The sequence below is a fragment of the Ictidomys tridecemlineatus genome, chromosome 8 (genome assembly GCF_052094955.1).
Source record: "Ictidomys tridecemlineatus isolate mIctTri1 chromosome 8, mIctTri1.hap1, whole genome shotgun sequence".
In the NCBI taxonomy this organism is placed as follows: Eukaryota; Metazoa; Chordata; class Mammalia; order Rodentia; family Sciuridae; genus Ictidomys; species Ictidomys tridecemlineatus.
The window spans coordinates 28753612-28773168 of NC_135484.1; the positions used below are offsets into that span (position 1 = coordinate 28753612).

Below are 19557 nucleotides of genomic sequence, written 5' to 3' on the forward strand. Positions count from 1 at the left end.
TGGCACCATATGGTTCCTGCCTTACAACTTTTACCCTTACCTTCATCTGTTTAAAATTCAGCCTCATTTCTTTTGTGTGTTTGTATGTTTGTTTTAAGAACCTTTTAAATTTAGTTGTCAGAATATACCATAGCATTTGCCCAGTGGTATATTAAAAATCAGTGAGGAATAAAAAGCAACCAAGTTGCTCGCATAAACTATAGGAAATTCTCAAAGTGAGATCTTATTGATTTAATGACTGTGCAAGCTACATAATTTAATCCTAACATGGCCAAAGTATGACCTAAATCATTGAAATTCATATTGATATTCTGATATTTACCTTTTCCAAAGCTTTTTAGTTAATATATTAATAACTTTTAGTTTGTCTTTGTATTTTGAAGACTTATAAAGGTATTTGCCTATACTTTTTTTAAAAAAGCAAATGTAAAGATTTTGAGTTTAGGCAAAATTGAACAGAGCTATTATAATGTATAAAACTCTGAAATATACAATTTAATCTCAAAGAATATGCAACCTCAAACTAGTATAGCAAATAATATAAACTAATCACTTTTTGTTGTGTATGTGACAGAAATCTAATAGCTGTCATGAGTGAACTTGAGTTTCCTGAAAGAAACCTCTATATTTTACTCTTCAGTCTCATTTCTGGGAATAACATTACCACTTTTTTTTTCTAGTATTGGGGCTTGAACCCAGGGTTCCTTTATCACTGAGCTGCATTCCCAGCACTTTTTAGTTTTTATTTTAAGACAGTCTCACTAAGTTGCTTTGGGTTTTGCTAAATTGCTAAGGCTGCCCTTGAGACTGGCCTTGAACTTACAATACTCTTGCCTTGGCCTCCTGAGTTTCTCTTCATTGCAGGCATGCACCACCAGTATCTGACACATTACCACTCTTTTGGGTAGAAACTTTGGTTTCATTGTTACCTCCTTCTCTCTTCCTTTTTTAACTAGTCTTTCTCAGACCGCTCTCATTTCTTTATTCTAAATCTCTCTTAATGTCCCTTTTGTGTTTATAGTCTCTTTCATTTCTTCCTTGTTCCCTTTTTTCTAGTATTGATGTTTTGTGGATATCATATCTTTCTTAACTCTTTGAAAGTTCTGTTCCCTGAATTGATGTTTCCTCTGTGTATGGTTTTTGCCCATCAGTTTTTCTTTTATTCTTATGGTTTTTCCTTATATATCTAGTGAGTGTTGTTGTTGCCTGTTTTTAAAGATGAAGGACTGGGTGCAAATACAGTGTTCTTCTGTTGTGTGACTAGCTCCATGATCTCACTATTTTGTTCACTCAAGCGGAATGTCTTAGAACTTTGTTCCATGTGACTAGGACATAACTGGCTACTTGTATTTCCATTCAGGCAAGATGAATGGATCCACCTGTCAGGCTGTCGGGATAATTGCCAGATGAGAAAAACTGGGACAGCATATCTACTCGAGACACTTTCACTCTTCCCAAATGATTTGTTATTTTTAGAAACAATTCCACTGATTTTTGTTTTCTTTTGACCTGAGGTTCGTGCTGGGCAGACGCCATTTTTGTTGGGTTTTCAGTCTGTTTAATCACTTTCCTCTTTTATAAATTTGTTGAAATCTCTAATCTGTTCTTCTCAAGCTTGGTGACCTTTGCATTGCTAATTCCAATGGCCAGTTCTTCATCCTTATCTTACTTGACCTATCAGCAGCATTTGACACATTTGGTCACTTCGTAATGCATGGTTTCTGGGATACCACATTCTCTTGGTTTTCTTCTTATCTCATTAGTCACTTCTTTTTATTCTCTTTTGCTGATTCTTCATCTGTTCTGACATGTCTTTCTAGATTGTTCCACTACAGTTTGACTGTTTTATTCCCTGCATATGCTCATATCCTTGGGGATTGCATGATTTTAAATAAAACTCATATTCTAGTGATTGTCAAATGTTTGATATTAAGCTTAGATCTCTTTTCTGAACTCTAGATGTGCATAGTATATTACAGTAGTCTCTAGCTTCATGTGATTGTTGAGTACATGATATGTAGTAAGTATGACTTAGAAACCAAATTTTTAATTTAGCTTAATTTAATTTAATTTTAATTTGAAAACTAAATGTGGCCAGTAGGTACATCTTGGGAAAGTACAGAATAGTAAATCCACTTCTGTGTAAGTCTTCATCATCTTACCCTAGACCAGTTGTTACACTATAAAGAATTAGCAGTTGATTTAACTGACTATCAGGAAACCTTTAATAATAAAAACTTCCTTGAATGTAATGTTGAAGATTTCATGGTATTTCATCATCATGATTCTGAAGATGTTATTAAAAGCAGTATCAATTGATTCATGTTGGAACTTTAGAAATTTTAAGTCAATACATGAGATTCTGGTAGCACTCAGCAAAGAAATCAGAATACCTGAATTTTAGGTTTGTAATCTCTTACTTTTTCTATGATGTGAGTAAGTTATTTCATCTTAATGATTTGTCATTTAAAAGGATAGAAAAAATATTTATATGAGTAAAAAATTTTAAATACCCAAATACATTTGACTTCAAGTACATTAGGAGTTAATAAAATTTTATATCTTTATGGCTGTATTCAGAACTACTTTAATCATTGAACCTTTTTATTAAATTTATCTAACATCCTACTACATGTTGGAAAGTGAAAACACTGTGTTCTTAAAATTAAACCTAGTGAATGATTTACATTAAAATCCATATTTTTCCACTATATATGTTATTTCAAAATGTAACTTTTAGGAATACTGAGTAAAACATTTCCATGACAAAAGGTGGTTTTATTATATAATTTTGCAATAGATGACTGAAGGTTTTGACTACTTTATCAGAACATAATTATACCATGATGAAAGCAGTGAATATTTCTTAATTTACTATTGTGCCTCTAGGGTAAACTGCCAGTAATCAATTTTTTCAAAGGTAAGAACAAAAGGAAGAATTGAATTCTCATTTGGCTATATAAGGTGAGGGAAAGCTGGGTTTGGTGGTGCATGCCTGTAATCCCAGTGACACAGGAGGCTGAAGCAGGAGGATTGTAAGTTCAAAGCCTGCCTCAGCAATTTAGCCAGGCTCTAGACACCTTAGTGAGACCCTGTCTCACAATAAAATATAAAAAAGGGGGGGCACTGGGGACATGGCTCAGTGGTTAAATGGCCCTGGTACCAAAAAGTTTGGTGAGAGAATTGGTTATAAAATGAATAAGTTATTTTGACCAGGTTAACTTAATTGTATTTTTATACTTTGAGGATAAGACTGCATTTAATATAGTTTATTTTATCAACTCAAACTGAAATTGACAGTTTTCAACTTTTAAGATAATTAAGCACACAAAGTAATATTATTGTGGAGTATATTTACTAGTACATAAATTTTAATGTAGAATTTTGTGTTACTCTTTTTTCTGATAATAAACTTAATACCTACTTTTGAAGAAAATGAGTAAACTTTTAAGCCATTCCTCAAATACTAGATTTTATTTGTATTTTTAAGTATTATAAAAAGTGAATGTATCTATATATATGCAGTATGTTTATCACATCTCTAATAAATGTATTCCAATGCAACTTCAAAGGAAAAGGTCAAGTTTTTACTCCATATTAATCAGTTTTACTTGTTCCTTCCATTGATATATCATTAACATTTTCATACTTCATATCAATGTCCATTTCAGCCATTCTGTGATGCTACAAAAGGTAGTAGATTTTTTTAAAAAATTAATATCTTTATTTACTAATTTTGCTTAGAGTGGGTATTACCTAGAACAAGCAAGCAGTCTTTATACTCCATCTCACCCCAGCCAGGGAAAAGAAAATAAAAATCATTTATATTATAAAAACAATAATTTTTATTTTTTTCCTAAATCCCAATGTCTCAAAGTAACTTTATAAAAAATTAGATCTGTGCCAAGAAGTACCTTAGTATTTAATCATTTTCATTTGTGTCCACTGAGAGATCAGAAAAAGACCCTGGAAATTCAGAGAAAAAGACTTACTCTTCTCACTTACTCTTACTTGGTTAAGTTATAAGCTACTAAGACTACACTCAGAATAGCCCTAATGTTTCCCTTAGAGAAGTGAAGTGCAGGCTTTTGCATTTTGTGGTTTTAGTCAGTTGGGTCTGGATTGTGAACAGTATATGATATCATAGAATTTACTGGTAATGTTTTCTGGAAATGAATATCCATCACTTATTGAAATAATCAACTAACAGTAGAAATTAGGTTTAGGAACCAGACCTTCTGGTAATGATAGAGACCTCTAGATAATGTTGATTTGTATTTTCCAGAATTTTAAGTGCATATTTTCAGGAACCTTTTTCCTTGAATGAAAAGTGAATGAAAATGTAAAGAATCACTCTTCGTGGTGTTCTTAGTCAGCAACTTGCTAACTAGTCTGAGAGCAAAGTTGATGAGAAAGACAGAAACTGACAAATGACTAAGTGGAGTGACTGGTCATTTTTTTTTTTAAATAATATGAGAGGTTTTCTATTTTAAATGTTGAATAAGAGTGAAACATTGTCCTAATTTCAGTATATTTTTTTTCTCAACTTTCCCCTCTGAAAAATATCCACTAAAATTTTGTAAGGAGTCAAAATTGAGAATTTTTTTTTTTACTAACTTGCATCCTTTTTTTAAAACAGGACCAGAAATAATGTATTTAATAGAAATACTCAAATGTAAGCTGTTACTCAGCTTAAAAACTGAACACTTTCTTATACTTTCAAAAAATTAATTCATGCAGTTCATCAAGCACTGTTTATAGAAAACCTAGTCTGTGACAAGAACTCAGCCAAGTTCTGAACAAAAAATGGGGCATGAAATCCTTTACATTTTATGGTTGTTAAATTTGAGAAAGTAAGAGAATACAGAGGGGTTTTTTTTGTTGTTGTTGCTGCTGTTGTTTTTTTGGCCAGCTCAGAATCAGCAAAGTTTGTTTGTTTTGTTTTCCTCTTCCTTTTAGTAGTGACCTCATGAAGTTGTATCATGTCAGTCTTTTTGATCTGTATTTTAAATGAAGATTAGAAAGGGGTAGAAAGGAATAGGTTTTAAACATCATTGTTTGAAAGTTGTAAATTCACAGCATAATGGACAAATTAATATAATTCTTATTCACTGAACTTTTACAGAAAAAAAAGTTAATAGCATAATAAGCATATTGTTAAAATTTGACTTCCCTTTATTTTAAGTTAGGGGAAATTTCCTTCAAATCACAATGCTTATGCTTGAAGTTTAAATGTACAATTTCTCCCAGAACTTTACTGTAATAAATGGATCTGATAAAATGTTTCTCACCTTCTACTTTCTCAATACCTTACCAGTGTAATAAACAGCTTTTTTCATCATTAAACCCTTTCTTGTTTTAACTTTGTTCTTGTTTTGTTTTATTTTTTAAATATGAAGAATACTTGGTTCTTATCCATTCAGGTTCTGGAAGTGCAAGATCATTCATGTATTTAGTAAGTATAATAAACAAATAAATACAAATAGAACAAATAACAAGAAAGGGAAGGAAAGTGTTAGCTTTCCATTAGTGATACAAAATAGCTAAAATAATCATTTTATATAAAAGAAAGATTTACTTTGGCACTCAGTCTCAGAAGGCCTGTGTCAGTTGTATTAATCAGCCTTTCATCTGTGTGATTAAAATACCTGAGGAAAACAACTTAGAAGAGGAGAAATTTATTTTGACTCACAGTTTCAGAGGATTCAGTTCATGGTTGTCTGGCTCCATTGCAGAGTACTGCAAAGGAAAACTACTCATTTCATAGCAGCCATGAAACAGAAAGAGAGCAGGGAGGAAGTCAGGGTTAGATAACCCTTCTAGGATGTGCCACTAGTGGCCTACTTCCTCCATCTTGGTCCTCTTCCCAATTGTCATTTGTTTTGTTAATCCATCAAGTGGATTAATCCATTGATGAGTCTAGAGCCCTATCATCAAATCATTTCCTAAAGATCTCACTTCAGGCATTGCTTCACTGAGGACCAAGCTTCAACTCATGAACTTTTTGAGGAACATTCCAGATGCAAATTATAACAGCAAGGCAGCACATGATGGCAGGAAGCATGTGTTAGAACAAAAGCTTCTCAGCTAATGGTACCTGGGAAGCAAACAAGAAAGAAGGAGCTGGAGCCCCAGTATCCCCTTCAAAAGCATATCCCCAGTCATGTGACTTTCTTCCACAGAGCCCATCCTCTAAAGGTTTCACCTCCCAGTAATGCCTTGAACTGGGGACCATTTCTCACCACATGACTTTTGGGTCACACTTACGATCCAAACCATTACAGGGAGGCAAAGAGTCTTCTGGGAACTGGGATTATGTTGCTGTTTAAATAGGGTAGTCAAGGAATATTTCACAAAGAAGCTGGCACTTGAGCAGAATTTTACAGAATAAAAAAAGAGAGCACCTGTGTTATCTGGTAGAGTATCATATACAATCAAGATCCTAGGCAGAAATGCACTTCTAATGTTTTTAACATCGAAGGTCAGTATAGCCAGAATGGAGGGAATGAGGAGGAAGCAGAAGACAGTAAGGCTAGAGAGATGAAGGCACCACATTGTACAGAACTTTGTAGAAATTAACTGGTAGAAACTCAACTCTATGTCCAGCACTGGAAGTTCTCACTGAAGGACTGTTTTCAAAAGGGGATGTGGATAGAATTGTGCAGTTTGATATTTGCTACAGTAGAAAAGAATAAAGTAAGCTATGGGCAGTGGCACATGCCTGTAATCTGAGTGATTCAAGAGGCTGAGGCAGGAGGATTGCAAGTTCAAAGCCAGCCTTGCAAGACTCTGTCTCAAAATATATTATTTAAAAAATGGATTGAGGATGTAGTTCAGTGGCTAAAGCAACCCTGTGTTCAGAGCCAGTGCCAATTTAAAAAATGAATAAAGTATACTGGGGAGTGTTTATGATTTAGTGACAAATCCTGAAGTAAAGGGGAAAGTTGGTCTCATAGACAAAGAAGTGTTGAATTATTATAAGATGAAAAGATTGATAATTATAAAAAAAAGTGTTAGAGGCTTTCCACACAGGTAGTCCAGTCAAAGGATGATTTTAATAATTAAGGTGGGAGAAAAGAACTGAATAAGAAAGTGAAGAATTAAATCATTAACTTGGAAATCTGGAATATGAGTGGTAAGGGATAAAGGAGTAGAATCTGAGAGTAGTTGAGCTTTCTAATATAGGCAAATGAACAGTGGCAACTATAAATGGAAATAGAGAAATTAGGAATATTGGCAGAAAGAATGAATTTGAAATTTCTGGAAGACTTCTAAACAGGATATTTAATAGCTTGCTCAATCATTTGAACTTGATTTATTAAACCATACTATAAGTCAAGCCCTGTGCTATGAACTATAATGTATATTTTGAAGTATACGCTTGAAGCATAAGTATAAATTAAGGAGTCGTTGATATACAAATGGTATTTGAACACACAGGTGTTAATGAGAAGCTGGAAGAAGTTATTGAAAAAAAAAGAGATGAAGAACTAGTAGGGATGACTATTGAGAAATAGCTTGGATATTTGTTACCCAAAAAGATGGTAAAGAAAAAAAGCTGAGGAAACAGGAAAATATAGGAAGCTTCTGATATTGGTGCACATCATTGTTTTCACTTCTTTACTGCAATAACAAATCTAAATAAAAAGGGAATGCCTAATTATAATTTTGTGCTCTTTCATCCTTTTTGTACTTGTGATTTTCAAGTTAAAATAACATTAAGGTTAAAGACAGTGAGTTATATTTTAATGATTACACACAATGAAGTGAAGTTTATTGGCCTTTTCGATATTAAAAATGGATGGCATATTTTATTAAAACATCTGACTTTCCTCAGACTAGATATCTAGAGCCTGTCTCAAAGGATGTAGTTTGAACAGACTTCAATCTCCCAGTAGAGTTTAATGAGGAAATTTAGTCAAATACTTAAAATTGTATACAGTTTTTGGTTTTAAAATAGAAATGGGTACAGTAGATATTTGATTATTGGTTTAAAAAGTTGAAGATGTGCTAGCTTTCTGTGTTTGTTGGATCGTTGTATTTTATTTTTGATTAATATTTGAGATTAAATAGTACAAATCATTGAAGATCAGCATATCCCTGGAGATATTCTCAGAAGGAAGATCTAGGATATTTATTAATTTATTGAGATACTACTAAATTGTCCTTTCAAACATATTTTTTACTAATTATAAAGGAACAAAAACTAGTAAGAGAATTACAGATAACTTATATACCTAATTTGGCACAGTAATTTTTCCAGAAAAATAATATTTTTTCAATAAATAAATTTCTTATCATTAAACATGTAAAATATAAATATAATAATCGCTTATTCATGTATTAATTTTTGAGCTCTCCCTTATTTTTAGGAAAGTGGCTTATAAATTCAATATTAAGGAAGAAGTGTTTTGTTTGTTTGCAAATAATGCTGAGAAATTTCCTCGGGGAAAAAAGTCTGCTTTGCTTATATGTAGGATCATGCAGTATTCAAAAATCACTGAAAATTTGAAAATTTGCCTACTATATGATCACTATATGTCTATTTAGGGTCTATAATATTTTTCCTACAACTTTGAAATGTTTGAGATGTTTTTAAACCACAAATTGAAAACATAAAATATGCTTCTATATTTACCACATTTGTTTTTCTTTCTGAAAACCTTATCATACATCTGGTAAAACAATCACAGTACCCATTATCATACCTCAAAAATTAATGATAATTCTGAATAATCACCTAATCAATAATTCATATTCAGATTTCCCTAATTTTGTAAAACATGTCTTAAGCAAATTTTTGTGTACTTATTTTATCCAAGATCCAGTTTACATTTACATTGATTGGTATGTCATTTTGGTCTTATTTAATTTCAATTAATCTAAAATCTTTTTCATGATATTGATTTTTAAAAGAATCTGACACTGGGCTAATTCTCTTACAAAATGTTCCATGTTTGAATTTTTCTATTGTATCATAAGCAGGCTAAACTCTTGGTCATAACACTGTGAGTGATAAATTATTTTTCACATCATATCAGGTGGCATGTAATGTCAGGTATTTCCACTATTGGTATTGCCAAGTTCAGTCTTTGATTAAGATGGTAAAAATAAAATGTTCCCTTTGCAATTGCTCAGTAGCATGGGATAATGTCTTGAGACCATGTGAACATGTGACTACCCTGTACCTTATCCTTGGCTTAGTGGTTTCAGCATCCATTGGGGATCCTTGCAGGAGTTAGTTATCACAGTGGGGAAGGTTACAAAATGATAGTTTTCTAATGCTGGCCTTCTTCCATTTTATTAGCTGGCAGTCTTCAAACAAGCAGAGTGATTGCTTTTTATTTTTCTTTCCCATCTCTCTTTTATTGGTCTTTTTCTTTAATATACTTTTTACACTTCTTTAGTAACATTTTCATTTTTTCATCAGTTCTTGGCCTTGAACCCAGCCTTGTGCTTGTTAAGAAAGCACTTCACTGAGTTACATTCTCAGTCATTTTTATTTAGAGACAGTGTCTTGCTGAAGTCACTCAGGCTGGCCTCAAAATTGTGATCCTCCTGCCTCAGCCTCCCAAATTGCTGGATTATAGGCATGTGCCACTACACCTAGCTACAAAAGTAGTCTTGAACAAATGGAAAGACATCCTTCTCCTGTGATAAGTGAGTGTAACATCGTAGGGTCATTTCTCCCCCAAGATAATATGTGAATTTATTGTGATTCCAATTTTAAAACAATTTTTTTTCATCAACATGAGACAGGTTGATCCTAAAATTCATATAGAAGAGCATGCAAGAATACCTAGAAAATGCTGAGAGGGGGAGAAGGGAGAACAACCGGTGGAATAAATACAACATAATGTCAACACATATTTTTAAAAACTTCTGAAATTAAAACAATGCAGTATTGACAAATAAGAAAATGTATTAATTATTGGAAGAGAGAAAAATATTTGGAAAAAGACCCACATACATTTTGTTGTATGAAAAAGAAGAGTTTTAAACCATGGTATTAGGACAACTAGGTAGTCATTTTTTTTTAAGAGAGAGAGAATTTTTTAATATTTATTTTTTAGTTTTCAGTGGACACAACATCTTTTATTTTATTTTGTGTGGTGCTGAGGATCGAACCCAGAGCCCCGCGCATGCCAGGCGAGCGCGCTACCGTTTGAGCCACATCCCCAGCCCTAGATAGTCATTTTTAAAAATAGTAGTATCCATTCCTAATAACAAACCAGAATAACAAAACTTTAATAGGTCAGAAATATAAATACTTAAAAAAGGCTTTTGCACAATACAGTCAAAAGCCAAATGACAACACACAAGAAAATATTTGCAGCCTTTATCATTGATAGATGAAAAGTCTCCCTGTTATATAAGCCAGAGAATGTAAATATAAAGGTAATTTTAAATATGAACAGGAAATATCAACATAGGCTCAATGACTTTTTTAAAACTTGATTTCCTAGATTTGTTCTCTGAAAAGTTGAACAAAAGAGTAATAACTCTCAAAGCCCCTGAGTGCACCAAGTCCCAGATTGTAGTTTTTAATTTGATTATGTTAATAGTACCAAAGCTCTTTGAAGAAATGACAGTTCCAGTTCTACTGTGGGGAAATCACAGGGTGAACTTGGGACATCATAAGTAAGGAAGTGCTCAAAAGCTAAGGGGTTCATATCAAAGGACATAAGAATAGGCATAAAGCAGCTCTCCTGGTCAAATTAGGGGACAGTTAGAGCAACAAAAGAAAATGGTTAGTAGCCAGGTGCAGTGGCAGATGCCTGTATACCCAGATACTTGGGAGGCTGAGGCAGGAGAATCACAAGTTCAAGACCAGTCTGGACAACTTAGTAAGATCCTATCAGAATAAAATTTAAAAGAGCTTAGGATATAGCTCAGTGTTTGCACAAGACCCCGGGTCCAACCCAAGTACCATAAAAAAGGAGGGGGGACTGCTTTGTGAATTTCAGAAGTAGTTTAATGTTTCTTTATTCTAATTGGTACATTGCTTATGTGTATCACAATTTTTATCTTCAAAATTGCTCATGTAAATGGAGTATACTCAGGCTAGGGATGTGGCTCAGTGGTAAAGTGCTTGCTTAGCATGCACAAGTTCAATTCCTGGTACCTCAAAATGAATAAATAGGGTACTCTCTTTCATATCTTCTAACTTGGTTGAATATGTAAAGTGTATTGAATTTTATATATTTTATGCTTTTTTTATTTTTTATCATTATTGATTGTGTTAGTTTAGCCTTGATTCTTTTGGACTTTCCAGATAGAAAATTATATTATTTCAAAAGCAGTTTTAGTTTTCCTTTTTTTAGGGGGGTGGGTATCAGGCATTGAACCCAGGGACACTTAACCACTGAGCCACATACTCACCCCTTATATATTTTATTTTGAGACAGGGTCTCACTAAGTTGCTTAGGGCCTCACTAAATTGCTGAGGCTGGCTTTGAAATCACAATCAGCCTTCAGAGCTGCTGGGATTACAGGCATGTTCACCTATCTTTTTCCTAGTTCTAAGGGCTTATAATCTTAATGTAGCCAACTTTATATTAAACTTAACAAAAAAAATCCCTTCCTTTTAAAAAATATAGTCTACCGGAATATAATAAATTTTATTTTTGCATAGCCATGGGTAATCAAAGGATAATTCTCTCTGTGAGTCCTACAAAAAGATTTATGGAGATTTCCAACACTAAGTATGCATAGGTATAGTGTTGCCTGGAACCAATAGATCATAAGAAGATATGGTTAAGGAAGTAGGGAGCTTCTCCAGGTCTTCACTCAATGCCCTGTGCTTGGTGGGCAGCACATGGCTATTTTGCGATGATATATAAAGTTGATGCATATATGTTTTGACTTCAGAACAAGGCATTCTTTCCTGTTTTCATTTTTATGTAAGTCTATGTTTTTTCTCTTACTCTTTGATCATGATCTTGAGTTGAAGGTTAATAGAGTTTAGGGTAACTAAAAAATACTTAATTCTCTGTTCAAAATAGTTATACAGTGGGATAAAAGGTCATGGTCTGATTTTTCTACAAAGCAAAATACTGAAAGTATCTCTTAAGAAGCATAAAATTTCTTCAATTCTCTGGAGTATGTTACTGTCTGGAAAATTAGAATAAGTTTGTAATAATACCTTGTATTTTGTTGTGAGTTTATTATTAAAAGAAGAAGTAAATTAAAGCTTCTGAAAACAATCCCAGAGGACTGAGGATGTAGCTCAGTAGCAGATGCTTTTACATAGCTTGCAAATGGTCCTGTATCAAAAATTTTCATCCTCAGTATCAAAAAAAAAAAAAATCCAGCACATCCTCAAGCATTCTGATGACTAAATGACTACTGCTCACATTTAATGCTGTATTATAGCTTATGAATCTGGTGGATATGGCTTAGGAGGGAACACATTCATTCAGTTAATAATTGAGTCAACTCTTAAGGACCTTCTGTGTTCTGGTCATTTGGGTTAGGTACTATGGATATAAAGATGAATAAAATCAAGTCCCAACCACAGGGGCCAAACACACACATAAATAGGTCTGAAGGGTATGTAGTTTAGAAGCATGAGTTTCAGTAATGGTACTGCTGCTCGTTAGTTGTGTGATCTTGGAAATGTTAGCTACCTTCTGATTTACTTTCTGAAAGCCACTATTTTCTTTCTTTAAGATGGGGTCCTCTTTGTTGTTTGTTTAATTACCTATTTTAAAATTCTTAATTCTTGCTTTTTGTCTGCTTCATTTTAGTTTAAGAGATACTCAATTTCTCACATTGACATCAGTGGTACTACCAGTTCTCATTGATGTGGTCTTTTTCAGGATACTGAAATCCATTAAAGAGAGTTGTTCATTTTCTTTGCCTCCTCATGTTTTGTGTTGCCAACTGTACTAATGGAGATCTGAGCTGTTGCTCCAGACAACCTGTCCAACTTATACCTCTGTCCTAGAATAGATACTTTATAAATGTATTTATTACTGTTAGAATCAGGAAGGTAACCAGTAGCAGAATTGAAACATTGGTAAAAATTAAAAACAAAATCAAGATCAGTAGACAAAGAAAAACAAAAGAATGAAGTAAATTAACCAAAAACAAAGAGAAAAAAATAACAACAATGTAACTAAACAGAAGCAGAGTTTAGCTTCCAGTTAGTATATACAAGATTGGTAATTTTGATCACTCTGACTGTAACATTTGGGAAAACCTAACATAGACAGAAAGTCATCAAAGATGTGGAAACAAAGAAGTCTAAAAAAAATAAATTGCAAAAAGATTGAGCCCTTCCCATAAAGGAGTAAAGGCCAACTGTCACTTATTAATATATTGGAGCATTTATGGAGGTAGAAGCACAAGAGAACAGAAGAGCAAGCCTCCAGATAGGAAGAAAAGAGCTGAGGACCATGTGGGCCACCATGATAAACTGGAATCTGAAAGATCCCAAATGTGAATCAGTCTTATTCACTCATCATTTCTCCCCTAGAGGATTTTTTGTGACATAAGCAACAACTCCAGAAACTGGGAGAAAGGCAGAGTTCTCATAATCTCTAGGAGTTTAAATCCCAAAGAGTTCCTAGACGGAGGACCTTAACTTACTTTTGGAATACCTAATATAATAGGTTAGCTATAGCAATAACTGCCTGCCCCAACCCAGGCCAACTCCTGATTTGAATAAAGAGATCTTTGTTCTTAAAGATTTTCTTAAAAAGGACATGATGACCCCTTTCTGAGGAGAGATATTTTTTATTTCATTCTCTACTGATTATATGTCCAAGAGTTCTAACCTGTAATCAGAATTTATAAGGCATGTGAATAAAGCAGAAATAAGTGCCCATAATCAAGAGAAAGTACAATCAATAAAAAGAATCCAGGGATGATGGAAATGTTGGAATTAACAGATAAAACTTTTGAAATAATTGATGCATACGTTGAATAATTTATGAGAGAACAAAATCAAAATGAATGACAAGATAGAGAATTTCAGCAAAAAAATGGAAATTCCCCAAAAAAAGAATCTGGTGGAAATTCTAAACCTGAAAAGTGTGTTAGATAACATGACAATTTATTAGATGGGCTGTTAGCATATAGGGCTCATTGAAAGAAAGGATCACTGAATTCTGGAATAAGACAACTGAAATCATGAAAATTATCCAAATTGAAACACAGTGGGGGAACGAAGCCCTGGGAGGAAGAAAGAGTATGAGATCTATGTGTTAATGTAAAATGGACTAAATATGTATAATTGGAATTCAGAAGGACTGTAGAGGAAATGAGTTTAAAAACTATTTGAAGAAATAATGGGCTAGGAATTTTCTTACTCTTGTTAACAAAGATTTTTAACTTCTAGACATTAAAATCTAAGCAAATCTCAAGAAGGAGACACATATACACACACATACATACTACATACATACATGTAAAACCACATCTAGGCACATCTTAATTAAAATGAAGAAATTGAAACATAAAGAGAATATTGCAAAAGCAGTCAGAGGGAAAAGAATGAACACTGAGGGAAATAACAGTAAGAATCATGCCTGCCTTCTCATAAGAAAAAAATGGAATTAAATCACTTTCTGAAAGAAAATGGCTATCAACCTAGATTTCATTACTCATCAAGAACATGCTTCGTAAGTGAATATCCACTAAAAACCTCTCAGGAAAAAAGCAGTCACCAGATTTTCACTATAAGAGATTGAACCAGGGGTTCATCCTCCTGGAGCAAAATCATTTCATTTGAAAGCCTGGACCTGCAGGAAAGGATGAAAACACTAGGAAGGATAAGTATGTGGACAAACATAAAAGACTGTATTTTTAAAAATTCTCTAAAAGACTTGACTTTAAAACAAGTATACTGACAATATATTGTCACATTTGTACCATAGAAGTATAAGCAGTAAGGGTAGTGAGGTAAATGTAGGAATACTGATTTAAGGTGCTTATATTGTCCTTTAAGAGGAAAATCCTAATTTATGGTATACTGTAATAAATTAAGGGTATATCTGTAATCTCTAAATTAATCATTAAAACTGTGAAAATGTATAGCTAAAAATCCATTAGGGGACATAAAATACAATAATAAATATTGAATTATTCTAAAAGAATATAAAATAAAATGTAATATATGTGTAATATGAATTGTAATGCATTCTGCTGTCATATATATATATAACATATTAGAATTTTTTAAAATGCAGTAAAATAGTAAGATGGCAATGTGGTACACACCTGCAATCTCAGCTACTTGGGAGGCCACAGCAGGAAGATTCCAAGTTTGAGGCCAGCCTCAGAAACTTAGTGAGATCCTGTGTCAAAATAAAAAAATTTAAAAGGCTGGGGATGTAGCTTAATGGTAAATCATTCCTGGGTTCCATATCTAGTACTGAAAAAAATAAAAAAGCATAGCAAAATGGTAAACTTAAAGCCATACCATTAATAATTTTAAATGTAAATCGTCTAAACGTTGAAAGGCAGAGATTCTCCGACTGGACAATACAGCAGTAATATTTCTTCGCAGATTGATTTTTATTCATATTTTTTCATTTATTCATTTTAGAGATATTCTGTAATCTTAAGTTCATTTAGAAATTTTATAAATTTAAAATATTTCATGACAACTTTGACATTTTAACTATATTCCTGCACAATTAGTATTTTAATGACCATATGTATTTAATACAAATACAATTACATTTTCATTTATTTCATGTTTTCCAGAAACATGAAATAAATGTTTTGAGAAACAGAACCAATAGTATATGTTTGTATATACGTGTATATATGTACACACACACACACACACACACAGAATGATTTACTTTAAGGAATGATGGAAACTGTCAAGTTCAAAATCTGCAGGCCAGAAAAGAGTTATAGTTCAAGTTCAAAAACGCAGTCTATCCACAGATTTCTCTCAGGGGAGGTCAGCGATTTTCTTAAGGTCTTAAAATAAGTGGATGAGGCCCACTTACATAATGAAGGCCCATCTACTTTCTTAGGGTGTACTGATTTAAATATTAATCCCATCCAAAAACAAAATACCTTCAAAGAAATATCTAGAATCATGTTTGATCAAATATCTGGGTACCACAGCCTACTCAGGTTGACATGTAAAATTGATCATTATAGCAAGCTACTTAATATGAGCTTTCACTTATTTACTAAAAGTGAAATTGAAATACAAATGCAGATTTTTAAGTAAAATTTACTTAAAATAGGAAGCTATTTTAGGACATTTTCCCCAAGCTTATTTCATTTTGTATATATATTACTGCAATCTTGAATAAAAACATTTCCCAACAATATTATTTCCACTTGCCATCTAAATTACAACTAAGGTTATAACTTTTGAGTAATCTACTTTTTAAAATTCAAGTTTCCAACATATTCTTGCCTTGCAAATGAAACTAAAATATGTTGTTTTTATCCTTGTGATTGTATAAGCTAAGGATATTTATTTGGGGGTTTTGTTTTTGTCATTTAAAGTTACTTTTTATTTCCAACTAAAGTTACTTTCTAATTGGATAAGAATTTTAAAATTTATAATCAGCTTAGGTCAGTTTTATAGCAGTCAGGTTACAATAGTGAGAACACACATGTAGATGTTGCTAATTCCTCAACCCCATGGTGTGAGCCCTCTCATTTGAAAGCTTCTGGTGCCAGACTGCTTTCAGTGGTTACAGCTAGTAGGGTTGCAGACATCAGGGCTGGGGAAGTGGGAATTTCACCAACTGTTCTATGTACCTCTGTATTATTAAAATCTTTGAACAAGAATCTTCATTACTTGGGTCTTAGATCTGGAGATGTAGCTCAGTGGTAGTGCTTGTGATTAGTACCTATGGAGCCCTGAGTTCTATCCCCAGCATTTAAAAAAAAATCTGCACTATTTGAATATTTTCTAAAATGTGTTACTTGTCTTTTTTTTTTTTAAGCTTTTCACTCAAAGGTAATGTTCCTCTATGATTTAAAGTCTTTCCATTACAATTACCCTAAAGACTTACTACATGTAAAATAGAACCCAGTTCATTTACTGTATAGTATTTTTTCAAAACAAAATATCTCTGTTTTATTAGACTCAATCATAATTTATTTATCCTATAGCTAGGTAGTGAGTGCCAGATAGCCTGTAAATAAATATTAGTTGATTGGATTAAGGTAGCTAGTAGTTTATATCTCACTGTCTAACAATAAAAATTGAAAGAAATTTTTAAAACAAAACAAAAGTATAATTTTAAAAAATGTTTCATGGTATATTGTTCATTTTGAATATATTCTTTCAAGTTATAAAAAGTAATTGCTTGTGTTGATCTCACTGAATCCCTTTTCATACTTCACGTTAAGTGCTTGTGAAACAGAAGAACTAATATTTTGTTTGAACTAGGAATTTTGCTAATTGCTATTAACAGACATTGGAGTTCTCACTTCTAACAGGTCTTGTGTGTGACAGCCTTTAGTGTTATTTAAACAAACTCTTCTGATATCCTCACTCTTATGTAAGTTTGCTGATGGACAGAGATTGGAAACTAAATGAGACCAGTGCCTGTGTTCATTTTTAACTTGAGCTTGACTTTGAACCAGTATCTTACAAATGAGATACAATGTGTTATATCCTTGAAGGCTGCTTATTACAAAGAAATGCAGTAGAGGACATTGAGAACAAAAAGATAAATCCACACATGATAAAAGGATATTTCTCAAGATTAGCCATCAGTGTTATCATTTTAAAGGAGAGAATCAGGGAACTTTCTTTTTCCTCAGATACTCCATGGTGGTTGAATAAATAATAGAATATGTCATAGTAGGAAGTCAGATCAAAGAGAAATTCAAATAGATTTATTTATTCTTTTGAGAAAATAAGGAAGCAGTGATTCCTTTCATGGCCTTTATGATATTTCATTATGAAACTTGATGACCTCAAGTCAGAAATAAACCTTTCATGGAGGAAATGCAGCAGAATCCAGATAATGGTGTAATTTTGAGCTGGAAGCAAGATATGGCACATCTGCCACTATTGCTGGAGGCCACTTGAATGGGAAAACTGTCTTAGCTAACCTTAAGTAGGGTGTCTTAGCTAAACTCACCAACTGTTCCTGACCAAAGAATTCATGATATAACTTGAAAGGATCCTGCCAGCTGAGTGAGGCTTTTTTCTTGTAGACTGTATGAGGCATGTCTTACTGACATGAATGTTTTCAAAATAAAATGAAGAGGCATAATAACCCCATATTCACAATTCTTTTCTTTCCACAGGGATTATCAGCATAGAAAGAAGGCCTTGTAACCATCAAGTAGATTCACCTCCAACGGTAAGGCCTCTTTTTGCATTGTTGAAACTGTAAAAAACTACAGAATGATGCTGGTTACAGTGACACAAAGCACCATTGTAGAAAATTCTTATGACTTCCTTTTGGCAAAAAAGTATGTCCCTGCAGGGAAATTAATGTCATGTTTTCCAAATAATGAAGAAAACTTTGTAATTTTTGTAAAGATATAGGAAAATAAGATACAGTATTTTTACAGGTATTTATTTATACCTTAAAATACCTTATAGTTTTGGCAAAGTAATGTAAATCTTTATGCACATCAATTTGTGCTTTTTTTTAAAACGAGTGCTATTTCATATACTAGTACTATTTACAGTGAACGTTGTATGACAGCGAAAGAATGCCATTAGTGCTTCATTTCTCTTACTAAAGTAAAATCTTATTTTTATTCCTCTTCTGTTACTAACAGACAACAAAAGCACTTAATTATTTACGATATTAAAAATATGTATTTTAAAAGGAAAACAACTAGATTTCCCTTTTAATCTCTGGGTATATTTGTATGAAATATATATCATTTTCTGGTTTCCAGTTGAAAGATTCATAAGACTTGAGTACATCTTACCTTTCCTTCAATATAATGTTCTTATCCTATCTATACAATAAATCTTTGTAGTGCTTCATTCAATTCACTGTTTCTTGTTATGAAAAAGTTTTTATTCAGTAATAAATTTTTCAGGAAAATAAAGATAATGTTAAACTTTATTTGAATTTTATTGATGATTAATAATTGCCTCACTAGAAAGTTGACTCTATTTTCTATTTGTAATAAATCCACAAATATATAACATAGTTGATAACTTAATGTATGATGCTCCAGAAAAGACTAGTTCATCAGAAATTTAGTCATCAGCATAATCATAAAAATTACTTTGCTATAATATGGGTTTCAGTTATCTTTTAGTAAGTATGCTAAAAGAGTAGACATAATATTATGCAGTTTTTACTCTTTAATATTAAAAATACAGATTAGCAATTAAAAAATTTATGTTTAATATATTTGAATAATATACTCCATCATTGAATTATTTTACATACTTCCAAAATTCAGTTTATTCTTATAAGCTTTCCTATGTCACATGTTTTTACATTCTTATTTGTTTATACATTCAGGAGCTCTGAAAAGTAAAGCCTGGCAGTTTTCTGTTACACCCTCTAGGCTAATTGTAAATTCCTAGGTTTTTAAATGATGAAGTAATAGAGACTAATTCACATGAACACATAAGAAATAATGGTA

At 32.6% G+C, this 19557-nt stretch overlaps 2 protein-coding genes across 2 annotated transcripts in view; both read left to right on the forward strand.

The window, feature by feature from the left end:
• Positions 1-5362, forward strand: part of Ahi1 (Abelson helper integration site 1) — a 102621-nt gene extending 97259 nt beyond the window's left edge. The window contains exon 21 of the mRNA XM_078019082.1: positions 1361-5362. Coding sequence (XP_077875208.1) covers positions 1361-1410 — 50 coding nt within the window. The 3' untranslated portion in view covers positions 1411-5362. The remainder of the gene's footprint in view (positions 1-1360) is intronic.
• A 9258-nt stretch (positions 5363-14620) lies between these two features.
• The window catches only part of LOC144364801 (jouberin-like), a 64851-nt gene continuing 59914 nt past the window's right edge, over positions 14621-19557 (forward strand). The window contains exons 1-2 of the mRNA XM_078018502.1: positions 14621-14627; positions 18247-18302. Coding sequence (XP_077874628.1) covers positions 14621-14627; positions 18247-18302 — 63 coding nt within the window. The remainder of the gene's footprint in view (positions 14628-18246; positions 18303-19557) is intronic.